General features: G+C 50.1%; 2 protein-coding genes across 2 annotated transcripts in view; one reads left to right on the forward strand and one right to left on the reverse strand.

Annotated features, from left to right (window-relative positions):
- The window catches only part of LARGE1 (LARGE xylosyl- and glucuronyltransferase 1), a 446,230-nt gene that overhangs the window by 42,864 nt on the left and 382,522 nt on the right, over positions 1-20,844 (reverse strand). The gene's annotated exons all lie outside the window — the stretch shown is intronic.
- On the forward strand, positions 15,355-17,242 carry LOC136610095 (E3 ubiquitin/ISG15 ligase TRIM25-like). The gene has a single exon (XM_066589360.1). It carries the CDS (start codon positions 15,355-15,357, stop codon positions 16,972-16,974), a length of 1,620 nt encoding a protein of 539 aa, XP_066445457.1. The 3' UTR covers positions 16,975-17,242.

The raw sequence follows: 20,844 nt of genomic DNA on the forward strand, positions 1-20,844 counted from the left end.
CATCTTCAGAGGAAATGCGAAAACTGCGAATCTTCTGGCTGAGAACAGACCGAGAAACATCATTTACACATTGCATAAGGTGCGGAGACAGTGGATGTCAGCTTTACTTAACGCCTCTCTTCCCACGCTGCCTGCGGTCCATCCGGCGTGTGTCACTGACCACGGAACGTGCCTTTGGGGCTTCTGGGGCTTAATGGACTTTCTATGGAGACTGAATGGCTACAAGCTACTGTAGTCGCCTCTCGAGGGGGACAGCCACTTGGTCAAAGTAAAAGAGGTCCACGATACACAAGGAGCCTCCGAGAGCCTTTATGGAGGCCAAGGGGGAAACCAATTCTAGGGCCTCCAGTGACAAGACCGTCCATCTAAATCCCCACAACTCTCATCATTTGTATATCTGTCTGAGATGGAGCCGCATGCCGGGATCTGCAGCAACACAACAACGTCTTCTGGGGGCCGGAGTGTTTTTGACAAAGAGTGTATTTAGGTTGCCTGGTATAGACAGCAGATGGTTCTTGGACCCTGAACTACACTGACACAACCCGCCAACACACCTCCAACGTTTATGGAAGGGGGACGCTGCCAAGCGCGACCGTTGTGCTTCAGCCATTTGTGGGGACCCTCTATTTACTGCATGGCCTGTGACTGTATTGGCAGCCCACCTTCAGGTCATTGATCCCCTTTGATGCTCTTCTTGGAGTCTGACTCCTAGTCATTCCGATAAATCCTTGCCGAGACCTATTATAAGTGTCATTATTATGCACGAGCGGCGGTGATGGCGCAGACAGGCTCTCGCTCAATATCTGCGACCGTTAGTTTGAGATTTTCATGTTTAACCTGTTCTCTGCCAGAGTGAATGACTCCATTACGTTATGTTACATAGATTTCAGCCACAGGGGGCAGTATTACTTCCTTATGAAGATGGCTCCTCCAATAATTCAATGTTTTGCAGAGGTCCCCATATTACTATGACTTGGCAGACTAATGCCCCACCCCATAATATACAAAACCATACCTCCACATTGCTCCCGGCCTAATGAATTCTAACTATGGTACATGATTGCCAAAAGCCCCAAAACTCAGAACAGTAGCAGCCACCGTGACCCAATAATACTGCCACCATAAGAGTCTCAGCCACAGTGCCCCTATAACAGTACCAGCCACGATGCCCCAAGAGTAGTTCTAGCTGCAGTGTCCAACAAGAGTGCCAACCAATCAGTGCCCCCTTTAAAGTAACAGTCACAGTGCACCTAAATTACAGTCAGACACTGTGGCTCCTATAACAGTACCGGTCACTAAAATAGAGGCACAGTACACCCATAACACTGCCTGCCACAGTGCCCCCCAAACAGTACTACTATAGCTATAGTGCCCCCCGGTACCCTCACTCACCTTCCCATTGTTTGAGGTACATACGCTACGGCTTTTCCGCCCGCTCTCCATGCGAGTAGCAGTTATCTACCGCCCCCCAGGTGCTGCTCGCCTGTTTTTGGACCACTTTGCTGCCTGGCTTCCCCACTTCCCCTCCTGCGAAATTCCAACCCTCAACCTAGGAGACTTCAAAATCCCCACTAATGACCCCAACTCCCCATCTGCCTTTCACCTCCTCCCTTGGTTTCTCCCACTCACAGGGATGGCAATACTCTGGATCTGGTCTTACTCCTCTCTGCTCTGCTTCCAACTTCACTAACTCCCCTCTCCCGCTCTCGGATCATAACCTCCTCTCTTTCTCTGTCACGCTCCCTAACATCTCTCCACACCCACCTACTTATAGTACCTACAGGAACCTTAAGGCCATTCACACCCATGATTTTGCTGAGTCCCTACGGTCCTCTCCGTCCCCTATCTCTCTCCTCTCCTGTATATATATATATATATATATATATATATATATAGTCCCTACAGTTCTCTCTGTCCCCTATAGTCATCTCCCCAACCTGGCTGCAGCTCACTACATCACCGCTCTCAAACATGCCCTGGATGAAGCGGCGCCCCCCGTGACCCGAGCCATCCGATGCAGACCGCGGCAACCCTGGGTCACGCCTCAAACACACTTCATCCGGCGGTCCTCGAGTAGTGCTGAACGGCTGTAGAGAAAGTCTCAAAAGTCTGCAGACTTTCTTCATTACGAATTCATGCTGAGAAACTACAACCTCGCCCTCCACCGCACCAAACAAGTCTACTTCACCTCTCGTCTCCTCACTATCCTCCTCACTATCGCACAACCCTAAATGACTCTTTGATACTTTTCACTCCCCTCTCAGCCCTTAACAGGAACCGCCCTGACTAAAGTGTCAAATGACCTTCTGATGGCTAAATCGAGAGGCGACTACTCCCTACTGATCCTCCTCGATCTCTCAGCAGCTTTTCACACTGTTGACCACAAACTCCTCCTCAGTATGCTTCCCACCTTCAGACTAAAAGACACTGCCCTCTCCTGGTTCTCCGCCTACCTCACTGACTGCTCATTCAGTGTCTCCTTTGCTGGCTCTACCTCCCCTCCTCCTCTCCCCCCTGCTGTTGGGGTCCCCCAGGGCTCGTCCTCGGCCCCCTCCCCTCCTCTTCCCCTTGCTGTTCGGGTCCCCCAGAGCTTGGTTCTCGGCCCCTCCTCTTCTCTTTCCCTTGCTGTTCGGGTCCCCCAGAGCTCGGTTCTCGGCCCCCTCCCCTCCTCTTCCCCTTGCTGTTCGGGTCCCCCAGAGCTCGGTTCTCGGCCCCCTCCCCTCCTCTTCCCCTTGCTGTTCGGATCCACCAGAGCTCGGCTCTCGGCCCCCTCCTCTCCTCTTCCCCTTGCTGTTGGGGTCCCGCAGGGCTCGATCCTCGGCCCCCTCCTCTCCTCCTTGCTGTTCGGGTCCCCCAGAGCTTGGTTCTCGGCCCCTCCTCTTCTCTTTGCCTTGCTGTTCGGGTCCCCCAGAGCTCGGCTCTCGGCCCCCTCCTCTCCTCTTCCCCTTGCTGTTGGGGTCCCGCAGGGCTTGATCCTCGGCCCCCTCCTTTTCTCCATCTACACAGCCCCTATTGGACAAACCATCAGGAGATTTGGCTTTCAGTACCATCTCTATGCTGACGACACCCAGTTATACTCCTCCTCCTGCGACATCACAGCGCCGGTCCTCCAGAACACCACCAACTGTCCATCCGCTGTCTCTGACACTATGTCTTCTCTCTACCTAAAACTGATCTGCTGGTGTTTCCGTCCTCTACTAACCGCCCTCATCCTGACATCTCCATCTCAGTGTGTGGCACCATAACTCCCAGCACGCCCGCTGCCTTGGGGTCATAAATGACTTTGATCTCTCCTTTACCCCCCACATCCAATCTGTGGCCCGAACAGGTCAGCTGCACCTCAAGAACATCGCAAGAATCTGCCCCTTCCTCACCGCGGACTCGCTGAAAAAACGCTCACTGTAGCCTCATCCACTGCCGGCTGGAGTTTAACAACTCGCTGCTGATCGGCCCCCTGCACCAGACTCTACCCCTCCAATCCATCCTGAATGCAGCAGCCAGGCTCATCTTCTTGTACAGTTGCTACTCGGACGCCTCTGTCCTGTGCCGGTCACTGCACTGGCTGCCCGTCAAATACAGAATTCAATTTAAACTCACTACCTTCATCTATAAAGCCCTCCACAACGCAGCGCCCCCTACATTGTATCCCTCATCCACAGCGCAGCGCCCCCCTATATTGTATCCCTCATCCACAGCGCCGCACCGCCCTACATTGTATCCCTTATCCACAGCGCCGCACCACCCTACATTGTATCCCTCATCCACAGCGCAGCGCCCCCCTACATTGTATCCCTCATCCACAGCGCCGCACCGCCCTACATTGTATCCCTCATCCACAGCACCACCCTACATTGTATCCCTAATCCACAGCGCCGCACCGCCCTACATTGTATCCCTCATCCACAGCACTGCACCGCCCTACATTGTATCCCTCATCCACAGCACCGCCCTACATTGTATCCCTAATCCACAGCGCCGCACCGCCCTACATTGTATCCCTCATCCACAGCACCACCCTACATTGTATCCCTAATCCACAGCGCCGCACCGCCCTACATTGTATCCCTCATCCACAGCACCGCCCTACATTGTATCCCTAATCCACAGCGCCGCACCGCCCTACATTGTATCCCTCATCCACAGCACCACCCTACATTGTATCCCTAATCCACAGTGCCGCACCGCCCTACATTGTATCCCTCATCCACAGCACCACCCTACATTGTATCCCTCATCCACAGCGCCGCGCCGCCCTACATTGTATCCCTCATCCACAGCACCACCCTACATTGTATCCCTCATCCACAGCACCACCCTACATTGTATCCCTCATACACAGCGCCGCGCCGCCCTACATTGTATCCCTCATCCACAGCACCGCGCCGCCCTACAGTGTATCCCTCATCCACTGCGCCACCCTACATTGTATCGCTCATCCACAGCGCCACGCCGCCCTAAATCATATCCCTCATCCACAGCACCATGCCACCCTACATTATATCCCTCATCCACAGCGCCGCACCGCCCTACATTGTATCCCTCATCCACAGCACCACCCTACATTGTATCCCTAATCCACAGCGCCGCACCACCCTACATTGTATCCCTTATCCACAGCGACGCACCGCCCTACATTGTATCCCTCATACACAGCACCACCCTACATTGTATCCCTCATCCACAGCACCACCCTACATTGTATCCCTAATCCACAGCGCCGCACCGCCCTACATTGTATCCCTCATCCACAGCACCACCCTACATTGTATCCCTCATCCACAGCGCCGCGCCGCCCTACATTGTATCCCTCATCCACAGCACCACCCTACATTGTATCCCTCATCCACAGCGCCGCGCCGCCCTACATTGTATCCCTCATCCACAGCACCACGCCGCCCTACAGTGTATCCCTCATCCACTGCGCCACCCTACATTGTATCCCTCATCCACAGCACCACCCTACATTGTATCGCTCATCCACAGCACCACCCTACATTGTATCCCTCATCCACAGCACCACCCTACATTGTATCCCTCATCCACAGCGCCGCGCCGCCCTACATTGTATCCCTCATCCACAGCACCACCCTACATTGTATCCCTCATCCATAGCGCTGCGCTGCCCTACATTGTATCCCTCATCCACAGCACCGCGCCGCCCTACAGTGTATCCCTCATCCACTGCGCCACCCTACATTGTATCCCTCATCCACAGCACCACCCTACATTGTATCCCTCATCCACAGCACCACCCTATATTGTATCCCTCATCCACAGCACCACCCTACATTGTATCCCTCATCCACAGCGCCGCGCCGCCCTACATTGTATCCCTCATCCACAGCACCACCCTACATTGTATCCCTCATCCACAGCGCTGCCCTACATTGTATCCCTCATGCACAGCACCACCCTACATTGTATCCCTCATCCACAGCGCCACCCTACATTGTATCCCTCATCCACTGCGCCACCCTACATTGTATCCCTCATCCACAGCACCACCCTACATTGTATCCCTCATCCACAGCACCACCCTACATTGTATCCCTCATCCACAGCACCACCCTACATTGTATCCCTCATCCACAGCGCCGCGCCGCCCTACATTGTATCCCTCATCCACAGCACCACCCTACATTGTATCCCTCATCCACAGCGCTGCCCTACATTGTATCCCTCATCCACAGCACCGCACCACCCTACATTGTATCCCTCATCCACAGCACCGCACCACCCTACATTGTATCCCTCATCCACAGCACCGCACCACCCTACATTGTATCCCTCATCCACAGCGCCACCCTACATTGTATCCCTCATCCACAGCGCTGCGCTGCCCTACATTGTATCCCTCATCCACAGCACCGCGCCGCCCTACAGTGTATCCGTCATCCACCGCACCACCCTACATTGTATCCCTCATCCACAGCGCCACCCTACATTGTATCCCTCATCCACAGCGCTGCGCTGCCCTACATTGTATCCCTCATCCACAGCACCGCGCCGCCCTACAGTGTATCCGTCATCCACCGCACCACCCTACATTGTATCCCTCATCCACAGCGCCACCCTACATTGTATCCCTCATCCACAGCGCTGCGCTGCCCTACAGTGTATCCGTCATCCACCGCGCCACCCTACATTGTATCCCTCATCCACAGCACCGCGCCGCCCTACAGTGTATCCGTCATCCACCGCGCCACCCTACATTGTATCCCTCATCTCAATCCACCGCCCAGCCCGGGCCCTCCACTCCGCTAATGAAATCAGACTAAGTACCCCTTTAATTTGAACCTCTTATTCCCGCCTCCTAGTTTTCTCCAGAGCAGCACCAGTCCTCTGGACGGCGCTACTAAAAGCTATCCAGGCAATCCCCGACACACACAACTTCAGGCGTGCCCCAAAAACGCGCCTCTTTAGCGAGGCATACCATATCCCCTAAACCAAACCCCTCTGTACCCCACCTGATAACATGCTGCCTGACCTACAGACTGCAATCCCTGCCAGTCGCCATCAACCGCTCCTGCAGTCATACTGAAGCAGCCACTATACGGCCTGACCATTGTCTATGTGTATAGCATCCCACACTCTCCACCCCGCCATACCGTGCCCATCTCCAACCCGCCATACCGTGCACATCTCCAACCCGCCATACCGTGCCCATCTCCACCCATCCATAATGCCCCCATAAGTATACCAGCCACAGTAACTCCATAACAGAACCAACTACAGTGCTACCGTAAAAGTGTCAACCGGTGCCCACATAACAATGCCATCCACTCTACCTTATTAAAATACTATCCACATTGCTCCTAAATAGTATATAAAAGTGCCAGCAAGAGTGTCTCCATAAGAATGGCAGCCCAATGGCCACATAAGAGTGAGAACCACAGCGCCCCCATAGGGTTAGTAGCTACAGTGGCCTCATTAGCGTACCAACCACAATGTCCCCTGAAGAGCGGTTGCTGCAATGCCCCCAAAAGTACACCAGCTGCAAAAGAGCACCAATGACCTATAAGGCCACCAGCCACAGTGCCCTTTCTCTTACCTGGGCTACCATCATGACATCTTTAGATAGTAGTGGGTGGAGTTCCCACACCTGCGACTGTGTAAGTGGCGGGCTTAAGTGCCAATCCCTGCGGGCATCAAAAATCCATGGATAGTATGTGAGGTATGTGTGACCTATAGCGCTGCTCATCCTGGTCTCTGAATACAATGCCATAACTACAGTGAAGACTGACACCTCCGCAGGTGGATGCATAGCAGAGGGGGTGTGACCCTGTTTAGCAGTGGCACTCATATGCTTTTTGGCTTCTCTCCCTCTCTCTGGGCTCTACTTTACTTGTTAGCCGTATAAGAGATCATGAATTATTATTTAAGGGGGAAGCGCACTTCTAAATCGCTCCCTTCATTAACGGTACATTCGCATCAGGTTAGAGGTTTGGTTCCTGCGGACGACTTCAAAGACGCCTTTGCTTTGATGCTCGCTGCTTATTTGAAGACATTTGCTCCAAACTTCCATCAAACAGACTAAAAATGAGTCATTTTGCATTTGCTGTGATTTCCGACTCTCGGAGGCCGCGGCGAGATTGCTATTAAGTAAACACCTTTAATCCAGAAAATGGGGGACGGTTATTACATGCAAATCTCCGTAGTTTGCGGAATCTTCCAGCTGCCTCTGAAAAAGAGAGGGTGGGGCAAGCGCTGCCAGCTCCACTATAGTCTGTGCCCATGAGATACCAACGTGGGCTGCAAGGACTGCAGAAGAGAATCCGGCATATTCGGATGCGCCATAACCGTTTGAGTTGGGACTGTCTAGGGTAAAAAACATGGCTGCTCTCTTTCAAAACCAGCACTTCAATGGAGCGGAGCTGCAGTACCAGACACAACCAGTGGACAGGAGTAGCGCTGTTTCTGTAAGGCCCCGGTCACGCAGGCATGTAGCTGTTGGCGCGTCTGAATGTTTTTACATTAAAATACTTTTCCAACAATTACAATAAACTTATTTTTACATTTTTTTAGCCCCTTAGAGGACTTGAACTTGCGACTGTTTGATCGCTCATACAGTATAATGTAATACCACAGTATTACATTACACCACATTTTGGCAGGCAGACTTTGAAGGTGAACCACAGGCACGCCTTCATAGGCATGTGTTCATGGCAGCCCTGGGGGGTCTTCAGTAGGCCCCCCGGTTGCTGTGACAACCAAACAGCACTCCGCAATCGCATCGTGGGATGGCCGTTCGGGATCGCAGAATAACGATCGGGGCATTTAGAGGGTTAACAGCTGCGATCAGCATTAGCAGTGATGGCGGATGTGTGCTGCCACAGACAGCCGGCAGCCGCCTTGTATGGAGCTGGATTGGCTTGCTATAATGCTGCAAATCAACCAACATAACCAGGATGCACATGTGTGGGGGGTTACCACGGTCTCCGTACTGCACCCTCCTCCTTCGGGGGCATGCAGTGAAGGGGAGATGGGGACATGGGCCCCCTGTTCTTGGGATTGGTGCGGGTCCCATCAGTCAGACCCCTACCCATCATAGTTATCCCCTATCCTGGTACAACCCCTTTAAGTCCGAATACCTGCCCCGAAGCCTCCCAGCTGAGGTCTGTTACAATGTATCCTGCCCAGTCCTGACTTTGTTACATTGTATCAGCCTGGAGCCCAAAGTTTCTAGACTGGATACAATTGTGACAAACCCTCAGCTGTGAGAAGTATCATGTTTTTGGCTCCAGCTTGGGCCTATTTTGTCCCATATCAGGATTTCTGGACCATTGGCTGTTAAATGAATGGACTTGACCAAGACTTTATGGATTTCCCTCGTTATTTGTGCCGCTGTTTCCAAGAAATCAATATAGATAAAGAGAAATTAGTCAATTGCAGTGAATTGTGAAATGTTGCCACTGTACACGGTGCCGGCCAAATAGGGGGCGCTACTAGTTATTGCTGATTACCACATGTCAAGGGTAACTAGTCTTCACCTAAAGGGGTATTACCAGCAAAGCCATAGTCCACGGCTGTTTCTGAACTTCCATAGGTCAGAGTGGGATACTGCTTCTGCTTGTGGAGACCACCAAGGTAGTACAGGCCATGCAATGCTCCCTGGGGGAAAGTTATGCAAATGAGAATTGGGAAAATGCTTCTAACCTGCCAATAGGTGGCGATAAAAACTCATTTGCATACAAATGGCCATAGAGATTTCTGGCCAGCTCTCCCAGCTTCTCTGAACTACCCTAGAATGTAATACTCTCATTTATCTCCATGGTGTTAGGGCTACACAGCGACTTTGGCTGCAACATCGGTCTTGCAACCGAAGATCGCTAACCCCACGCAAGGGCTGCATACTTGGCTTGGCTGACTCTATCAATATTTCTCACTTTACTGCTTTGTCTGTATGTGTCAGTCTTCACTGCAGCTTCGGCATTCTATTCATAATCGTCACTGTGGGGAAATCAGTTTTCCTGCTCCAGGACTTAGGCTATAGCTACACAGACAGACACTCTGGACATGGCACAGGTCAGAGATCACGGTGGTGTAGCTCTACAGCTTTCCATGATCATTGAAGTCAATGGTTACTGCGAAAACAACCTGAAGACCACAAAAAATCCAACCTCCATGAAGTTTTTGCAGTCTGCGCGGTGGCAGAAACCTGCAAGTCACACCACAACCCCATCGTCATCCATGAGGGTGCAAGGTACGGTATCGGCTGCCTGGTGATACTTGGTTGCGTGACTGTATCACAGCCAAAGTCCCCGTGTAGACGTTACGTAATTCCCAAAGCACAACGTGGGCAGAAAAATTGATTTTTCCACATGCGATCATGTTCCATATTCCATTACTTATCAGTCTTTCCCTATAAAGTTAATGAATAGAATTCCAGAGCTGCAGTGAAGACTGACACATACAGGCAAAGAAATATCAATCAATTCAGCATTGCAGGTAATAGTCCTAGTGAGGGGTTAGATTCAAAGCCAGCCCCCTAGTGGTACAAAGTAGTAAAACCACAACCTGCTCCATAGCTGACAGTCATCGCTAATGACAGGGATCCAGCCACATATATTCTGCAGGAGCTCCGCTGTCTCCTGCAATTTCAGGGTGTCCAGGCGGAACTATCAGAGGGCGAACAGGAGGCAGATGCACTTGTTGCAGAGTCAAAGTGAATTCTTAAGCTGATCTTCACTTATTAATGTTGCCCCGAGGTAACAAGGAATCTGCATTTTGGGAACAAGTCGTCCTTCTGTCTCGTGCAATTAAAAAGAAGACTAAAAACTGCCGCTAGGAAGAAGCGCAGCATGCGGCTTATCTCCGGCGCCTCCTTCGCAGGTTGGGACCCTATGTAGGGTTAACGCCGTGTGGTGCTGCTTGCTCATTGTAGTATCTAAGCCTATTGTGTGTGATACCCTCAGAGCCATGTATCTAGGCTGATTATGTGAGATACCATCTGCGGAGTGGTGTATCTAAGCTTATTGTATCTAAGGCATAAGAGGACTCCAGTGTTGACCAGTAAAAGAGCGCAGAATGCTGCGTTACGTCATCCGTGAAAATGCCGGATAGTATAACAGAAGCCAGAAAGACCTCATTGTAGTCACTGGCGTGCGTTCGGCGCCGCTCAGTTCCAACGGACGCGTTTGTGCAGCGAATACGCTTTTCTACACCCATAATGGAGCTGGAAAATGGAAAGCAAGCGCTGTCGTGAACCCAACCCTAGCCTATCATGTGATACTGTCTGCTGAGCTCTGTATCTAAGCTGATCATGTGTGATAACATCTGCTCCCCTGTGTATCTAAGCCCATCATCATACTGTCTACTGAGTTGCAATATCTAAGCCTAGCGTGTGTGATTCTATTTACTGAGCTGTGTATCTAAACCTACCATCTATAATACTTTCAGTTGAGGGTGTATCTAAGCGCTGCAGAATAAGTTGGCGCTACACAAATAAAGATTATTATCATCATGTGTGATGCTTTCTGCTGAGCTACTGTATCTAATCCAATCATGTGAGATACAGTCAACTAAGCAGTATATCTAAGCCTATCATCATTGTGATACTCTCTGGGGAGTTGTGTATCTAAGCATGTCATGTATGACACTGTCAGCTGAGCCACTAGATCTGATCCTATCATGTGTGATACTGTTTGCTTAGTCATGTTTGTAAGGATATTATGTGTGATGCTGTCTGTTAAGCTGTTGTATCTAAGCCTTTTTGGTGTGATGCGGTCTGCTGAGTCATGTCTCTACAACCCCAAATCTAAAAAAGTTTGGCGGGGCCATGGCTGCCGTTGTGTGGCGCCCCCTCCTCCGGGAAGTGTAGAGACAATTGCTGGAGTTTTGGGAGAGGAATGTCCCATTCCAGCTGCTCATCAGTCCCGCATCGGCTTTACCAGTTTTTTCCTTTCATAATGCGTCAAATGTTTCCTATTGGTGGACGGCCTGGACTGCAGGTGGCCGGTTCTATTGGTGGACGGTCTGGACTGTAGGTGGCCGGTTCTATTGGTGGATGGTCTGGACTGCAGGCGGCGGTTCTATTGGTGGACGGTCTGGACTGCAGGCGGCAGTTCTATTGGTGGACGGTCTGGACTGCAGGCGGACGGTTCTATTGGTGGTCGGTCTGGACTGCAGGCAGCCGGATCTATTGGTGTACGGTCTGGACTTCAGGTGGCTGGTTCTATTGGTGTATGGCCTGGACTGCAGGCGGCCGGTTCTATTGGTGGACGGTCTGGACTGCAGGCGGCCGGTTCTATTGGTGGTCGGTCTGGACTGCAGGCAGCCGGATCTATTGGTGTACGGTCTGGACTACAGGTGGCCGGTTCTATTGGTGTACGGTCTGGACTGCAGGTGGCTGGTTCTATTGGTGGACGGTCTGGTCTACAGGCGGCCGGTTCAATTGGTGGATGGCCTGGACTGCAGGTGGCCAGTTCTATTGGTGGACGGTCTGGCCTACAGGCAGCCGGTTCTATTGGTGTATGGTCTGGACTGCAGGTGGCCGGTTCTATTGGTGTATGGTCTGGACTGCAGGTGGCCGGTTCTATTGGTGGACGGTCTGGACTGCAGGTGGCCGGTTCTATTGGTGGACGGTCTGGACTGTCCTTTTCGTGACCTTAGTAAAGCATTTGACAAAGTATCTCATTCCATACTTATTGAAAAAATGAGCAAATCTTGGTTTGACAAGGCAACTGTTAGGTGGATTCGCAACATGCTGAGTGATCGTACTCAAAGAGTGGTCATAAATGGCTGCACATCCAAGTGGAAGAATGTATCAAGTGGGGACCACAAGGCTCTGTGCTAGGCCCAGTGGTGGTCAACATTGTTATAAGTGATCTGGAGAAGGAAATTGATGGGAAACTGATCGTTGGCCAGTTCTATTGGTGGACGGCCTGGACTGCAGGCGGGCAGTTCTATTGGTGGATGGCCTGGACTGCAGATGGCCGGTTCTATTGGTGGACAGCCTGGACTGCAGGCGGCCAGTTCTATTGGTGGACGGTCTGGACTGCAGGCAGACGGATCTATTGGTGGATGGTCTGGACTGCAGGTGGCCGGTTCTATTGGTGGATGGCCTGGACTGCAGGTGGCCAGTTCTATTGGTGGATGGCCTGGACTGCAGGCGGGCAGTTCTATTGGTGGATGGTCTGGACTGCAGTCGGCCGGTTCTATTGGTGGACGGCCTGGACTGCAGGTGGGCAGTTCTATTGGTGGATGGTCTGGACTGCAGGTGGCCGGTTCTATTGGTGGACGGTCTGGACTGTCCTTTTCGTGACCTTAGTAAAGCATTTGACAAAGTATCTCATATTATACTTATTGAAAAAATGACCAAATCTGGGATTGACAAGGCAACTGTTAGGTGGATTCACAACTGGCTGAGTGATCGTACTCAAAGAGTGGTCATAAATGGCTGCACATCCAAGTGGAAGAATGTATCAAGTGGGGACCACAAGGCTCTGTCTGGGGCCCAGTGGTGGTCAACATTGTTATAAGTGATCTGGAGAAGGAAATTGATGGGAAACTGATCAAATTTGCTGATGACACAAAGCTAGGAGGGATAGCTAACACTAGGGAAGAGAAGATCAAAAAGATCTAGAAAAGCTTGCACAGTGGTCGACGACTAACAGAATAGTATTTAACAAGGAGAAATGCAAAGTCCTACATCTGGGCAAGAAAAATGAAGAAAGCACATACAGAATGGGAGGAATTGGGCTAAGCAGCAGCACATGTGAAAAAGACTTGGGTATACTAATAGATTATAGACTGAACAGGAGTCAACAATGTGGTGCAGCAGCCAAAAAGGCAAATACAATTCTGGGATGTATTAAGAGAAGCATAGAGTCTAGATCACGTGAGGTCATTATCTCCCTCTACTCTTCCTTAGTCAGACCTCATAGTATTCTGGCTGCTCATCAGTCCCGCGTCGGCTTTACCAGATTTTTCCTTTCATAATGCGTCAAATGTTTCCTATTGGTTGACGGTCTGGACTGCAGGCGAACGGTTCTATTGGTGGACGGTCTGGACTGCAGACGGCCGGTTCTATTGGTTGTCGGTCTGGACTGCAGGAGGCCAATTCTATTGGTGGATGGTCTGGACTGCAGGTGACCAGTTCCATTGGTGCAATTCTGGACTGCAGGTGGCCGGTTCTATTGGTGGACGTTCTGGACTGCAGGTGGCCGGTTCTATTGGTGAACGGTCTGAACTGCAGTTGGCGGGTTTTATTGGTGGACAGTCTGGACTGCAGGCGGCCGGTTCTATTGGTGGACGTTCTGGACTGCAGGTGGCCGGTTCTATTGGTGGACGGTCTGGACTGCAGGCGGCCGGTTCTATTGGTGAACGGTCTGAACTGCAGTTGGCCGGTTCTATTGGTGGACGTTCTGGACTGCAGGTGGCCGGTTCTATTGGTGGACGGTCTGGACTGCAGGCGGCCGGTTCTATTGGTGAACGGTCTGAACTGCAGTTGGCCGGTTCTATTGGTGGACGTTCTGGACTGCAGGTGGCCGGTTCTATTGGTGGACAGTCTGGACTGCAGGCGGCCGGTTCACCCCCGGACTCTTCTGGGAAGCCATGCTGTTGTGATGAATGCAGTTATGGTTTAGCATTGTGTTGCTGAATTATGCAAGCCCTTCCCTGATAGAGATGTCTGGATGGGGTATATGTTCTTCTACAACCTCTATATGCTGTCAGCATTTATAGTGCCTGTCAGGATGTGTGCGCTGCCCGTACCATTGGCACTAATGCCCCCCATACCATCAGAGATGCAGGACTCTGCTCTGATAACAAGCTGGATGTTCCTCTCCTCTTGAGTCCGCAGGACGCGGCATCCGGGGTTTACAAAAACAATTTGATACTTTGATTCATCTGCCCACAGCACAGTTCTCCCTTTTGCCTCGGTCCATTGTAAATGATCTTTGGTCCAGAGAAGATGCCGGCGTTTCTGGATTGTGTTGATATACGGCTTCTTCTCCGCATGATGCAGCTATAATTTACATTAGCGGATTGTACGGTGAGGTGTGTTCACAGACAATGATTTCTGGAAGTATTCCTGAGCCCATGCAGTGATTTACATTACAGACTGTATATAATGCAGCGCCGCCTGAGGACCGCAGACCTCCAGCATCCACTATGGACCGTCGGCCTCGTACCTTGTGCGCATGAAGTTCTACAGATCCTCTGAATCCGTTGATGATATTTTGTACTGTAGATGGTGGGTATCCACAGACTTTGCCATTTTAATTTGAGGAACATTTTTTCTGAGATTGTTCACCAAATTTTAGACACAGTTTTCACATATTGGTGAACTTCCGACCATCTTTGCTTCTGAGAGACTCTGCCTCTCTAACATGCTCTTTTTATACACAGTTGTGTGACTTAAGGCCCATTTACACTGGATGAATGTCAGGCTAACGATGCCCGACACTCGTCCCTGTGTGTACCCGCTCCCGTGCTGCTGCACAGCAGGGAAGCCAGGATGGCTGTAGGAGATTTCACTCCTCGCTCTCCCCCACCCCTCTCCATTCACTTATGTAATTTTGTAATCTGCGAGTCGAGGCAGCTTGTAAATTGCACCACCACCCCACTGACGTCAATGAAAGTGCAAGATCGCAAGGCTACACAATAAGCTCAAGTCACTTGACCCCTTATCAGGGCCAAAGTCACTGTGTAGCCCAAGCTTTAAGCTAGAGTTGGATAAAGTTTAAGGCAGCAAGTGTTCACCTATGCAGAATGAACTTTCTCACATACTTGAGCAGGGAGAGGTGCGGATTGAACCTTGCTCACATACTTGACACGTTGCTCCCTGACGTGCGATCACCTGCCCTCCTTATATAACGTTCAAACTACCATTTCTTGCAACCGCTATCAGTCATGGCCTCTTCCGATGTGAGATGCAAGCAGAACTGCTCCATCTGTCTGAGCACTTATATAGACGCTGTAACCCTGGGATGTGGACACAACTTCTGCCGGGTCTGTATTCATCGTGTGCTGGATACACAGGACGAGGCTGGAGTTTATTCCTGTCCTGAATGCCGAGAAGAGTTTCCAGAGCGGCCGGTGTTAGAGAACATCGAAAAATGTTATGACGCAGTGGAGAGAGACATGTCTACTCAGCCAGATCCGGAGGAGATCACCGGGATCCTCTGCACTTACTGCATTCACTCTCCTGTACCGGCTGCTAAATCCTGTCTGCTGTGTGAGGCTTCGCTGTGTGATCACCACCTGAGAGTTCACAGCAAGGCAGCAGAACACGTCCTCACTGAGCCCAGCGCCAACCTGGAGGTCAGGAAATGCGACATCCATAAGAGAGGCCTGGAATATTACTGCATTGAGGACGCTGCTTGTATCTGTGCATCTTGCAGCTTGACCGGAAAGCATAAGGGACATCAAATAGAGCTTCTAGATGAGGCTTTGCTCAAGAAGAAGAAGTGGCTGCGAAATGTATCAGACAATTTGCTCGCAAAGAGGGAAGGAAATGTATCCAGGATCGAGGCCTTGTGTAAGCACATTACGGATGTCCATGAGAGAGCTCAGGCCACAAATCAGAGTATCTCTGGCCTCTTTATAGATATCAGGAGACAGGTTGACGACCTGGAGAAGGTGGTCTGCAGTGAGATCTCCAGGCAGGAAGAGCAGATGTCTCTGTCAGTCTCTGATCTGATCCAACACCTGGAAATTGAGAAAGACGATTTGCATAGGACAATAGTTTCTTTTCAGCAGATGAGCCTGATGAGGGATCCAATTGTAGTCTTAAGAAATCAAGAGCTTTACAGATACAATACAGGTAAAATTGATACCTGTACAGAAGATGATATGCATACCATAGGTGATCTGGATATACTTCCCATTTCTTATATGATACACAGAGCCATGAGAAGAATTATTGAAGAGGCAAACTCAAGGGGTTTCAGGGAGCCTACAGCTTCCGGCATTTTACTGGATATAAACACTGCAGGTAAGAATGTAGCAGTGTCTGATACCTTCCAAATGGCCTCCTGGTCTGAAGTAAGCCCAAACCATCAGGCAACCTCCAAAACCTTTCAGTCCTGTCAAGTCTTAAGCATAAATTACTTTTCCTCAGGGGAACATTTCTTGGAAGTGGACAGCAAAGCCGGAGGGGACTGGTGTGTGGGAATGAGTTATGATACTATAGACAGGAAAGGGGAGAGGTGCATCATTGGGCACAACGATAAGTCTTGGGGACTGCGTCTATGGAGCAATCAGTATTCTGTTGTACACGACTCACGTGTAGTCCTGCTACCAGTTCAGCCTTCCTGCAAGAAACTAGGTCTGTATCTGGATTATGAGGCAGGGCGGCTGTCTTTTTATGAGCTGAGTGACCCCATCAGACACTTACACACCTTCTCTGCCAAATTCACTGAGCCCCTTCGTATTCTGTGTTGGGTAATGGGCAGCTCTTTAAAGTTTCACCGTGGATCGCTGGTTCTATTGAGGAAGATACTTGACAATACAAAAGAAGTTCAGTTTTAAGAGGTTCATCATTTTTCCACATTGAAAGGTGTCAGTTTGACTTTTGCCGGCCTCACACATCAGATGGATGTCGGCTGAATGCGCTTTCGGCCTACAGTTATTTTGCCTGGCACCCTTACACACATTCACACATGAGAAGAAAGCTGTAGTTGGACACCTCTGGGGGTGGCTTTCTCTCACGCTACATCTTCCATCAATGGAGCGTTGGGAGGCCTCACTATACACATTAGATAATTGGCCGGACTCGCTAAAATCGCCTAATGCTTATGGCCACCTTCAGAGTCACTTTTGAGATGTGATCAACATTCGAAATTGCTTCATGGGGATGTTGGTCATATCTTGGCTTCTTAATTTTTCTGATGTCTCTTGTATTGGAGTCTATACGCATACAACTTGCTACTACAAATCCAACAGTTTGGGATTTCGGTGGCTGTTAGGTCACAGTCTCTACAAGTTGTAGGTCCCACTGCATTCTTCATGCCACACGATCAAAGACGCCATGTTGGCCTAGAATAAGTTGTCTATGGTAACCTCCTGAGCTCCTCAAGTGATGAATGCAGTCAGACAGAATTTTACTTGACTCCATCAGGCGTATTTGTTAAAGGGGTATTCAGAAAATTGAATTTTATTATCTGTTCATAAGATAGGTGATAAAAGTCTAATCGGTGAGGATCTTACCACTGACTCTCCCACTGATCCCGAGCATGAGGGTCCCTCCACAGTGATGTCCAAGGGAGCGATGGCCAAGCATGCTTGCACAGTGCTACTCCATTCATTTCAATGGGGCTGACAGAGATAGCCGAGTACAAGCACTTGGCTATCACCGGCAGTCCCGCTGAAGATCAATAGAGTGGCACCACAAATGCTTGACTACCGTCCATTCAATCTCCTTTTCCCTACAGGGGGTGCAGTGAGGAGGACAGAGGCACAGGACCCCCACTCTTGGGATCGATCAGACATTTTTTCCCTATCCTGTGGATAAGTGATGAAATTCTACTTTGGGAATACCCCTTTAAAAACCTGCAGCAGAATTATAATGTTACTCACAAAGTTGTGTAAATAATTGTAACTTTTTGATCACTTTGCTAAAAGTGGGTGGGGCTTAGCAAAAGGGTGTGTGGCTTTATTATGGACGTATTATAATTTACTCAAGAAGCACCTATGAGCTGACGTAGATTTCTCATTTTGCCTCCTTTACTGGCCAGACATGCCAGATTGATTAACGCAGCGCTCTTTACTTAGGCCGCCATATAAATCATCGGTCTAGGTAGATTCTGCCAGCGGATTTGGAGGACGTTAGGAGCTCTTTTACACGGTGGGGTTTAGGGTCTTTGGCGTCATGTTGATGACATTAGCGGGTGACATAGCGCCGCGTGTCTGTCACTGAATCGCTGTGGAACCATGCCGGCCATTTGCCAGCTTTGTATTTCTCTCTTGAAGGTCAGCGGTGGGGCAGCGCCATTGTTGTGCCAGCTTAACGCAGACAAAAAGTCTCAGCTGTGGAAAGCGAGCAGATGGCATGAATGTTCAGCTAAGTTTTAAATACAATGCACCGGGGGCGTTGTGCTCGCTCACTGTAAAACCCCCTCGTTCACAGAGGAATAGATGGGAGGAGAAGCCGCGGAGACGGGAGACGGGAGAGCCGGCTCAGATCTTAAAGACACAAATGCAGTAGTCTTATAAAGGGCTTGTCCTGTCCGATAGAAATAAAGATCTGCAACTTTGAATCCCGTCAATGGCGCAGACAAGGCGGTAGAAACATGCTGAAAAACATCCAGGTACGACACAATCTGGGCCACTGCAAATACTTGACTATTGTGGATGCACTGCGAGTTCTATTACAGCCACGTCTCCAAACTGTCCGGGATCCAGCCGCACGGTCCTTGATTTTGGGGACTGTCCCGCCATCCTGGGAGACAAGTCCCGCAAAGGCAATGGGGAATGGAGTAAAACAAAGAACAGTCTATACCCACCTCTTCTGCATCCTCCACTCCGCTCCCCTACTTACCTCCTGGTAGTGTGACTACGTCATCTAGCGCATGATCACTGCGGACAATCACTGGCCTCAGACTGTGCCGAGACCGCGGATTGGTTGCAACAATTACATGATCGCGCTACCTGGAAGTGACTGAGGGGCTGCAGAGACCTTGACCTGAACAGTCAAAGAACTGAAAGAGAGGAGGATAGGCGGTTTTTAGATTTTACTGCATAAAAGAGGGCATTATTGGGCAGGGGAGTTATCACTGAGGAAAAATGCTGTGCCAATATTACGGACAGGTGGCATGGGAGGGCACTATTACTGTGAGGGGGTCACTAAGGGGCACTACTACTGCAAAAGGTTTGACAATGGGCACTATTACTGTAAGGGGGATACTAAGGGGCACTATTACTGTGGGGGGGACACTATTAGTGTGAGAGGTCGCTAAGTGTCTCTGATGCTGTGCGACAGACACCAATGGCGCTATTACTGTGAGAGGGACACTATCACAATGTATCAAACAATCTGCTGTGGCGGGGATGTGACGAGTGAAAGCATCAGATACTAAACAGCAGTACGGCTGCGAGCAGAGCCAGGCGGCTTTCACACTTGCACTTTGTGGCTCCATTCAGGAAGCAGGAAAGGAGAATCCTTGTGGCCAAGTGGTTCCATCTCCACCAGGCGGACCCCTATGACTACAATAGGGTCCACCCGCATTCCATCCAGCTGCTCAGTTTGGGGATGGAAGAAAAAGTAGACATGAAACCACCTGTACTCAGCATTTTAAGAAATTTTTTAGTAACAGCGCCACTCTGGTCCTCAGGTTGTGTCTGGTATTTCAGCTAAATTCCATTCACTTGAACATGGCTGAACTGCAATAAGATACATTAACTAAATGGCGCTGCTTGCAAAAAAAAAAAAAGCTAATACTTAGTCTTAATCTTAGACAACCCCTTAAATACTCCTCAGTCTGAGCCCGCGAACTAGATTGTCAGCTCTGCAGAAAAGAATTTTTGGGGTTCTTGCTTTTGCGACTAAATAAACTCAATATTTCCAAATTAGCAGGAATGATCGGGACGCTTCGCGTTGTAATCAGCGGTGGTGAAATATTCACTAGTCTGCTGGATAATCAGAGGAAGACGACAAATCTTCATTATTAGGATCTGTAACTGATTTATTCCATGTCAATTGTAGTAAATAATAATCTGTAAGAAATGAGACGATCCGCCGCAGTGTGAACATCTCCGTGATTGCCGTCAAAAATGCAATAAAGTTGGCTTTTTTATAGCAGGAATTAAGTTTCTTCTTAAAGGTAACACAACCTTTACATAATGTGGTGGAAGCCCCTTGTGGCCTGAATCAACATCATCGGAAAGACTTGCGTTCCCCCTAAGAAATACAGAACACAACCTACAACAACAGTCAAAGAGCCCCCAAGTAACAGCACCAACAGAGAGCCCCCACTAACAGTGCCAGTAGAGTGCCCCCTATACGCCATGCCAACAGAGAGCCCACACTAACAGTGCCAGAAGAGTGCCCCCTATAAACCATGCCAACAGAGAGCCCCCACTAACAGTGCCAGAAGAGTGCCCCCTATAAACCATGCCAACAGAGAGCCCCCACTAACAGTGCCAGAAGAGTACCCCTATAAACCATGCCAACAGAGAGCCCCCACTAACAGTGCCAGTAGAGTGCCCCCTATACGCCATGCCAACAGAGAGGCCCCACTAACAGTGCCAGAAGAGTACCCCTATAAACCATGCCAACAGAGAGGCCCCACTAACAGTGCCAGAAGAGTGCCCCCTATAAACCATGCCAACAGAGAGGCCCCACTAACAGTGCCAGAAGAGTACCCCTATAAACCATGCCAACAGAGAGGCCCCACTAACAGT

Source organism: Eleutherodactylus coqui, chromosome 2 (genome assembly GCF_035609145.1).
Source record: "Eleutherodactylus coqui strain aEleCoq1 chromosome 2, aEleCoq1.hap1, whole genome shotgun sequence".
Taxonomy (NCBI): Eukaryota; Metazoa; Chordata; class Amphibia; order Anura; family Eleutherodactylidae; genus Eleutherodactylus; species Eleutherodactylus coqui.